The sequence below is a fragment of the Papaver somniferum genome, chromosome 7 (genome assembly GCF_003573695.1).
Source record: "Papaver somniferum cultivar HN1 chromosome 7, ASM357369v1, whole genome shotgun sequence".
NCBI lineage: Eukaryota > Viridiplantae > Streptophyta > Magnoliopsida > Ranunculales > Papaveraceae > Papaver > Papaver somniferum.
Genome location: NC_039364.1, coordinates 266,535,124 through 266,545,044, shown reverse-complemented (window position 1 = coordinate 266,545,044; position 9,921 = coordinate 266,535,124). Strand labels below are relative to the sequence as shown.

The 9,921-nt window shown below is 36.6% G+C and overlaps 1 protein-coding gene across 1 annotated transcript; it reads left to right on the top strand.

Moving 5' to 3' along the window:
- The first annotated feature begins 7,621 nt into the window (after positions 1–7,621).
- On the top strand, positions 7,622–9,458 carry LOC113296550 (cytochrome P450 81D11-like). The gene is made up of 2 exons (XM_026544852.1): positions 7,622–8,551; positions 8,673–9,458. Exons 1-2 carry the CDS (start codon positions 7,622–7,624, stop codon positions 9,294–9,296), a joined length of 1,554 nt encoding a protein of 517 aa, XP_026400637.1. The 3' UTR covers positions 9,297–9,458.
- The last annotated feature ends 463 nt before the right edge of the window (positions 9,459–9,921 follow it).

Here is a 9,921-nt window from a genome sequence, read left to right as displayed (position 1 = left end):
TATCACTATGTGAATTGTGCTAGAATCAGGGTGCCTAAATATCTAGACTAAGACTCCTAACAATTACATATTTGCACAAGAGTCAACATTTCAAGGTAAATGAGCTCCATTTTTATGTTTTTTTTCAATTTTTTATTTTTTTTCAATTTTTTAATTTTTTTCAAAAAGAAGGAGTTCTTGTTTTCAATTATGGCATATGCATATTATCAAAGTATCTACTTTTCACCCCCAAACCTAAACTAAACATTGTCCTCAATGTTTCAAAATATGAACAAAATTATAATACAACATATGAAGAGGATCATGTTGAGTAGAGAAAAAGGAAAGAGAATACCCGATTTCGGCGAAAGCAATATCAAGGCAAGAATCCAACATATGTCAGCCGAGATCATATTGGATTAGCAAAATATATACAAAAGGAACAAAAAGGTTTTTAAGAAATTTTATCTACTGGATTATATACAAAAATTCACTATATACATAAAGTCTAAAGAGTTGAGGATCAACCCAAAAGACAAAGTGTTGAAACATAGAAAGTTTCAAAACACTAAAATTGGACTGAAATGGGAGTGATAGTGAAAAACCGAATGAATCACCCCTAAACCTAAATTGTTCAACAGGTTTACTTTTAAGCACAAAATCTTTTAATTTTAGGGGTTCAGGATTCAAAAGGTCTAACTCATAATGGACTGTTTTCGGGATGGGCAAAGAAATGCATTCCAACTGTGGCTCTTTAAAAGTGTTATATTTTGAAGCAAAATAGTCCAAGAGGACTTGGGAGGCACACAGTTCCAATCCTAGATTGGGAATTTTCAGAAAAGTTGGTTTAAATTTTTTGTTGCAAACCAAATCTAGGTTGGGTGGAATAATCTCAATTTGAGATTTAGGTAAGAAAGTAGGTACATCTAAATTATTTTCATGGGTAAAATCAATAGTACCAACACATACTTTCCCTAAATCAGAAACAGGTAAAACATGCTCACATTCATCGAACAAAACATCAAGACCTAAATCAGTATCATGATTGTTCGAAGTACTCAAATCATCACCGGAAGAAATAACATTTTGTGACTTAGGCAAGGAATCAGACACATCAAATTCGTCCTCATGCATAATAAAATTGGTGTCTACAGAAGATTCAACTATTCCTATGTCATGTTCATCTTCACAGAAGAATTGTACAAGCCCCATATTAGAATCAAAATCATATGAAGTACAATGAGTATCAGAAGAAACAACATTCATGAAGGTTGAGGCTGAGAAGCCATATGTTATTGAACCAAAAGGTTCCACAATATTTTCAGCAAAAACATGTTCTTCTAACATATCATTATCATCATAATCATCATCATGGTAACATGCATATTGATCCTCATTAAAAGTGGTGGTGTCCTTAGTCGATTCATGTTCCTCTAAATTAGGTTCATATTCAATATCATTTAGATGAATGGGACTGGACACTTCATTAGGGACAACATGCATTTCATCATGAATATCCTCCTTTTGTAGTTGAAGCAAAATCTGATCTAACTTCGCCTGAATGCGTGACATAGTTCTATCAGAATTTTGCTCACCGAGTCTGTGAGCTTCTACGGTGGAGTCTAAATTCATGGGAGTACAAAATTCTTCATGTTCAAATTGTGGTGAATGGTACATGTGTGCATGGTCATTAGGGTTTACAAAATATTGATCACAACCTTCGAAAGGTTGATTATGGTCCCAATGACTACCAGCCTCACAATTTGTGGGCATTTCATAATTTGGATTTTCATGGTATCCCCTAGATTTCCTAAATTCATGCAAAACATAGCAATATTCATCAGGGTGGTCTAAACCACCACAAAAGGTACAAACATGCATATTAGGTTGGCTAGGTTGATACATGGGTGGATAGTTATACGGGTTGGCATATTGAGGCTCATGACCTTGAAAAGGTCCATAATTATAATCCATATAACTATTGACATCATGGTCTGTGGGAGGCTCATAAGGTGAATCTTGCCCGTAAGCATCTCTAATAGTTTTATTCCCAGAGGAAGACCAAAATCCAGACATGTCTTTGTTTTATGAAATAATCACACAAATCACAAAAAAGTAAGGCCCAAGGGAGATGATAAAAATTTGGTTTAATTTGGGAGCAATTTTGGTTTTTGAAATTAGGAGCAAAATTTTTTGGTTTTCAAAATTGGGAGCAAGCCCACTGTTGGTCCTCTAATGGAATGGGAGGAAGGCTGCGGCCCACGAAACCCCATGTTTTAATTTTGAAAGTTTAAATTCGGTTTGGCCAAGTTGGTTAAGGCCCGACGTTTGTTTTAAAACTTTGGTTTCGAGGTCCACTCTTGAGTGGAAACAAGCCCACAATCGGTTACAAGCTCAGCTGGGTTCAAACCCCGAATACAAGATAAAAGTCCAAAATATAAATACAAGCCCACAAAAATTAAATACAAACAAGCCCACAAATAATTAATTACAAACCCAACAGAAAATAAGCCCAAATATTGGGTTTAATAATACAAGCCCACAAGAAAAAAATGGAAGCCCACAATTTGGGTTCTCTGAATGGGTTTAGGCTTACCTTGGTAGCACAGCCCAGCTGTTCAGTTTGGTTGCAAAAGCCAAGTTGGGCTTTGGATCATCCTTAGATTTGGCTTTTCTGAGGCCCAGTTGGGCTTTGGATCATAGCAACAGCAGGACCAGCAGGGGGTAGCAGCAGCTTGCCTTTGCACAACAGCAACAGCTGAGGCACAGCAGCAGGAGAAGCATCTCAGCTCTATTTGGGCTTCACAGCAGCACACCAGCACCAGAGGTTTGTTCTCAGCCTCACAGCAAGGTCACAGCAACAACAGCAGGGGCAACAGCTTCAGCAACAGGAGCAATTCAGCAGCAACAGGTTGCAACAGCAGCACCACAAGCACCTGGAAACTTAGAGAAGAGGTTCAGTTCCCAGAATGATGCAGTTGAAGCAAAGGAGAAGAGATTATGCAAATGATGCAGATGCACTAGAGGTGGTACTAAGTTACAGCTACAGATGCAATATGCAAGATGAGTACACTAAGATGCTTATCAGAACTACACAGCAGGTATGAGTATGCAAAGAACAACAAGAAAAACTTCAAAAACACGGCAGCCAAGTCCCCGGCAGCGGCGCCAAAAACTTGTTGTGGATTGGAAAAGACACAAAAACTCTTGCAAGTATACAAGGCCAAGTTTTAGTATAGAAAGTAAGCAAGGGATCATTCCACATGGACTTGGGGTGTATTGAAGTTTCCTAGACTAAAGTTATCTAAACAAGTAACTAAGTGGCAGTGAGCTAGTGACAGTGGAAGTTAAACAAAGGCAGTGAGCCTAAGGCAGTGAACTAAAGAACCAAAGAAACAAAGAAAAACTTAACCAAAACAGAACATGGGAAAGAAATTGTGGATGGGAATGAAGTGTATGGAGATGGATGAGAATTCCCTTCACCTAGCAAGTTCACCTAGGTTAATTTTTTGTCATATGGCTAGTTAACTAACCTTACAGCCTTAGCTAACCCCTAGTATTGGATGTATGTTTAAGGCACAGGCAATCAAAGGTCAACTAGGCAGTGGATTACTAACTAATGTAGCTGATTAACCCCTTAGAGCCACCACTGACCCCTAGCATTAGTGGTCTTCTTACAGCACCACTAATCACAAGTCAGTTGGGCTTTTAGGAATCTAACTAGCCTAAGCTATTTTGAGTTCAACAAAAACTATCCTAATGGCTAACCATCAAAGTTCAGTTGTCTTCTCACCCTAGTGGTGAATTAGAACATGTTGCAGTTAGGAGTCTTCATGGTTGTCAAGCATTAAGACTCCAAATAAGAGCATGTGAGTTAAACAGGGGAATTACATGATCATGTGTAAAAACAATACAAACATGCTAATTAACACAAACATAACATGAACAATACATTCACATGATGAAACTGATATTTAATTGAAGAAACTAACATTTAAACAAAACCTAAGAACCAAACAGTGAAACATAAATTGAAATTGGAAAACAAAGAAATCTAAAACTAAACCTAATTGACACACTGGCTAGTCCAGGTATGCGTCAATTCGTCACCCAAGCATTCAATTTATACATGCAAGCTCAAAAAAATCAAAAACCCCCAAATCAGTGAAACTAGGGTTTCACCAAATACGAAATTCACTCACCTAACTCTCTGATTTCTTCTTCTATTTCGTCGACCCATGCTTCCGTATCTTCTTCTCTATCTTCCCATACCTTTGATTTCTTCTCTAACTAACCTATATCATCAACCCCTAAAACTAGGGTTTTAGAGAGAAAGAAAGATCGAGAGGTTGATGTAATAGGTAGGTAGAGTGATGGGTTTGGTTGTTATACGTGGTGGGTATGGTGGTGATTGAGGTGGAGTTGGTGGCGGAGCAAGTGGTAGTGATGGCGACAGTGCAGTGGAGTTGGTGGAGGCGCTGTGAAGAAGAAGGAGGAGGAGAAGAAGAAAACCCGATAGAATGAATTAGGTGTTGTTTGTTTTGGGAAAATATGTTAGGGTTCTAGGGTGTGTATCGGGAACATCAAGATTTGATGTCTTGCAAAGCTGAGTCGTGGGTAACATCTTCTGGAACGGATCTAACGGCGAGATGGAGACAGATCATGAGAGACCGTTGGATGCAAAAATACAACGAAACTGACGGCTCAAGATCGAGTAAGGTGCTGTGGTGTGAAGCGGTTGTAGCAAATTTGATGTACTGGCGATGAAGCGACCGTGGATTTAGATGAGGATCCAATCTGACGGCTATAGGAGAAGTGGGTTGTGAATTTGGGTTTTGGTGTGGGAGATAAGTTGGGCTTGGGGTAATTCCGAGCCCATTTATTCTTTAAGATCGATTTCCTCCTTGTTGAGCCCATTTCTAGCCTTTTTGGTCTTGCGCACAACATTCTTCACAGCTTCCTTGCGTAATTCTTCTCGGCTTCCACCACTTTTCTGCTCTTTTCGCTCCGTAATTCCATCCAAACTTTATTTAGTACCTAAAAATGCAAAATTAATTAATAAAAATATTTATTCTTGAAAACAAAGAAAATACAGAATATGGGATAAAATGTAGAATTAATGCACAAAAGATGAGTTAAATGCCAAGAAAAATATATAGAAATATGCACTTTTTAGCACTCATCAGTAATATATGTAGTATAACATAACAATATTAATATGTAGTATCAATACATAACATAACAGTATTGATATGTAGTACATAACATATTGATACTACATATTGATACGTAGTATCAATACATAATATAACAATATTTATTTATATGCAGTACATAACATATTGACACTACATATTGATATGTAGTATCAATATATAACATAACAATATTTATTTATATGTAGTCATAATATATTGATACTACATATTGATATGTAGTATCAATACATACTAGTAGTAACATACTACTAGTATGTAGTAACATATGTAGTAACATACATAGTGTTATATGTTGGGGTTAGTAGAGTAATTTTACTCTTTTCAAAATTTTTTTGGAATAATGAGTAAATATATTTTCCCGTTGGACTAGCCACTAACCCGGATCGAGTTTAGTGGACTAAACAACAAAATTCTCTTCTTCTTATCCCTCGCAAGGGGATCTTTGACACTAACACCTATGATACTTTAAACACAAGAATATTATGCACCATTAACTAATACATTTGTGGCTAACGAAAGGAATCATTGATTCGATTAGTGAAAGATGTTTGAATTTGATTATTGATTTTGAAAGACGACACTCGACATTCTATATGATATTGGACCTATAAAAATGTCAAATTATGATCCATCCGATTTATATGATCATGGATGTGGAAGTAATTTTGATGAAATTGAATAAGGATTGGGTGTCACTTCTGATTTTTCTTAATTACATTTTTCTTAATACAATATGTTTCTGTTTCTGACGACCTTAATTTGGCTGAAAATATTATCATCCTGCCTGACCAATATCAATTTACATCAGTTGATGTCACATCCAGTGTAGTCAATATCGGCCGTATCGGCCGATATATCGGGGATATTTCGGATATCGGCCTTGGAGCGGTAGGATAAGCATTGTATCGGCGATACGATATCTTGACGATAATATTGTCCGATATTAGCCGTATCGGCCGATATATCAGGGATATTTCGTGATCCTATTTTTCTTGATGAGCATGATGAAAATGATGAATGGTTGGATCCACAAAACTTGGAAGACTTGGCGGTAGAAGGTGATAATGTAACGTTGGATGATTTGCAAGATATTCTTGGTGAAGAAAATCGGCCAGTTGGTAGTAGAGGTGCATGTAGTTCTCGAAATAAGTCTACTTACCCAACTGACTCTGAGTATGATGGATATGATACTGATCAATTGATGCTAGACACAGATTATGGACTACTTGATGGAGCTAATGGAGTTACTGAAGATGATGATATCAATAATGGCTCGTATGATTTTGAATAAGACTGTAATATCCTTGTTTAATTACCATTTTAGGTAGTAAACTTTAAAGTTGTTGAAGTTACTCTCCTGTTTTTGGTTTGAACTTTTAACTTGTTTAATTACCATTTTAGGCAGTAAACTTTTAAATTGTTGAAGTTACTCTCCTGTTTCTAGCTATAACTTGTTTATTTATCATTTTAGGTAGTGAACTTTAAAGTTATTGAAGTTACTCTCGTGTTTTTTTGATAAAATTGATGATAGCTATAAAATTATAGTCTCTAAATTTGAAACCGATATTATACCGATATTTGAACGATAATATCCCCGATATAAAATCATACCAGTGTATCGGTCTTGCCCGAAATAAACCGATATCCGATATTAACTACATTGGTCACATCTAACACGGTTAATTAACACCTAAAACGACTAAGTAACACTAATCAATCAGGGGGAATGGGTATAAAGAGAATAGTTTGTTAAGAGGTTTTGGGAAATTACTTCCTAATGACCGTTTATTTTCTTTTAATAACAGGCTCCAAATATATTTCCTAAGCACCAGACTAGGAATGATATTTTAAAAGTCCATAACTCTCACATTTTATAATTTTTGGATAAATGACTCATTTTCTGCATTCTATTTGGTTTAAACGTTGTTTATATGTTTCCGTGTTTACAAATAGACTACATTATAATCCTGCCAAAATAAATTCTAGTATTAAGCACAGTTACCTTGTAATTTGTCCTCATCCATAAATACGATTTGATAACGTAGTTTCCAATTGGATGGAGGATATTATTAATGTCGATTTTCTTTCTTTACGCGGATAGCTGTACTGGGTAATTGTGTTAAGATCAGAGTTTCAAAGCCATTTGCGGTAGGCTAATGGGCTGCAATACTCACGCTGGACGCGCATTCTTGCTTCTTTCAATCCATTTTCCCTATAAACATAAAGACGTCATTTATTATGAAGATTTTTGGAGCTTATCAATTATACCATATACACTAATTAGTGTTTTGAAAATTCAATATCTTTCATCATTAGATTGACAAATCTTGCTCTAAATGGGAGATCTTCACATTTAACAACCGGCCACAAGAATATTTAATCCCCTCATTTTAATAATTTATGTCATTCCATTTTGTTCGAAAATGATGCAAACTCTGTCCTTGATCCTTTCCTTGGCCATGTTTGCAACATCTATTCTAATATTCATCATCCGGAAGTGGGAGAAAAAGAATCTCCCACCAAGTCCTCCTTCAAACCCAATTCTGGGCCATCTGCATCTCTTGAAGTTACCGCTCTATCGAACCCTTGCCACCATCTCGAAAAAATATGGTCCGATTATGTACCTTCGTTTTGGAACTAAACCCGTTATAGTCGTGTCATCACCATCTATGGTCGAGGAATGCTTGAGCAAAAACGATGTAATCTTTGCGAACCGTCCACGTCTTTTGATAGGTAAGCACTTGGGTTATGAATATACTCAACTAATTTGGGCTCCATATGGTCCTCATTGGCGTAACCTAAGACGAATATCTGCACTTGAAATTTTCTCATCTAGCCGACTCAAAATGTTATACAGCATTCGGGCGGATGAAGTTCGGTCAATGATTTTACGGCTCAGTAGCGCCAGCTTTGATCAGGTAATGAATATGAATTCTGTGTTTACTGAGTTAACAGTTAATATCATGATGAGAATGACTGCTGGGAAGAGGTATTATGGTAATGTAGATCAGGAAGAGGAGTCAGAATTGAGTCAAGAGGCGAAACGATTTAGAGAGATATTAAATGAGGCGTTGACTTTGAGTACAGCTGCCAGTTTGGGAGATTACTTTGTTACTTTGAAATGGATTGGGTTTTACAACAAAGTGGAGAAGCAGATGGTGCGATTGAAGGAAAGAGGAGACGAGTTCATGCAGGAATTAATTGAGCAACGCAGACGATTATTAGCAAAGACTACTGATGATGCTGATAAAATAATGAATAGAGAGGGAATGACTATGATCGATGTTTTGTTGTCGCTTCAACGCAAAGATCCAGATTGCTATTCTGATCATATGATTCGAGGTCTTATTGGGGTATGTATATCTCAACTCACATTCTCGACGTCTTTTTCTTTGTCCTATATACTCATTTATAAGATTAATTACCGCGACAAGCCAAACTAAATGATTTTTGCGTATTTTCATTTGTGTCTAGGTATTGATCTCTGCAGGAACGGACACCACAGCAGGAACTATGGAATGGGCTCTATCCCTATTACTTAACAATCCACAAGTTCTCAACAAGGCCAAAGCAGAAATCGACATTCACGTAGGGCGGCAACGTCTAGTCGATGAAACCGACCTCAACAATCTCCCATATTTACATGCCATCATCCTCGAAACGCTGCGAATGTATCCAGCTGGTCCCCTATTAACACCTCACGAGTCGTCAGATGATTGCACCGTCGGAGGTTACAACATTCCTGGTGGTACAATGCTCTTTGTGAACGTATGGGCCATACAAAATGATCCAACAACATGGGAGGAACCAAACAAGTTCAAACCAGAAAGGTTTTTATTTACCGAAGGAATAAGAGAAGGGTATAAGTTGATGCCATTTGGAGCAGGAAGGAGGGCTTGTCCTGGTGATGCCTTGGCTATGCGTGTCATTGGGTCAGCTTTAGGATCTCTAATTCAAAGCTTAGAGTGGGAACGGATTCATGCAGATGAATTGGTGGACATGACCGAGGGTACTGGACTGACCTTGAACAAGGCACATCCTCTGGAAGCTAAATGTAAGCCTCGCCCGGATATGTTGCATATCATTTCTCAATCTTAAGGAAGGTTGTCTTAGAATCTTACGATTGTAATTCTATCTATACAAGTTCAAATTTCGAAGCTCAAAGGAGGGAATAATCCAACGGAAAAGAGAAGAGAAAACAAGATTCTCAGTACGTCAGAAATATGTATAATTTGTTGAATGCTTTGAAAAATGCTCAAAAGTCAAACTATATATAATATAACTTTTACAAAATAATAGATTTGGGACCAAAAAGAATTATTATTTAAAAAAATATTCTATTATCAATAATATAATAAATTATTATTTTATAATTCTTTTTTTTTAATTAAACAATATATAGTTGTTTTAAAAAGTAATTTTTATTTAAAATCTCTCCTTTTTCTTCTTTTTCAATCTTGATGTTACAAACAAACGTCGTCTTTCTGTATTTCTAATCAAATCGGGGGCAACGGAAACGATAAAGCAAAAGTACGATTTTAAAAATTAAAAAGCAAAAAGTTAAAGCTGGGACAAATATATGGGCCAAATCTAGAACGGCTTAGATTAAGATGTGGGCGGGCCACATATATTTTGTATGTGGTCTCTCTTAGTATTTTGATAAATACTCGTATTAAAAACCTGCCCCCTTTTTGAGAAAAAAAACAAGTAATTAAGACAAAAA

Bases quoted from the DNA above. Each gene is read 5' to 3' on its own strand.
- LOC113296550 (XM_026544852.1), top strand. From the start codon at position 7,622: ATGATGCAAACTCTGTCCTTGATCCTTTCCTTGGCCATGTTTGCAACA. The intron at 8,552-8,672 runs GTATGTATATCT...ATTTGTGTCTAG, and splicing joins TGATTCGAGGTCTTATTGGG to GTATTGATCTCTGCAGGAAC.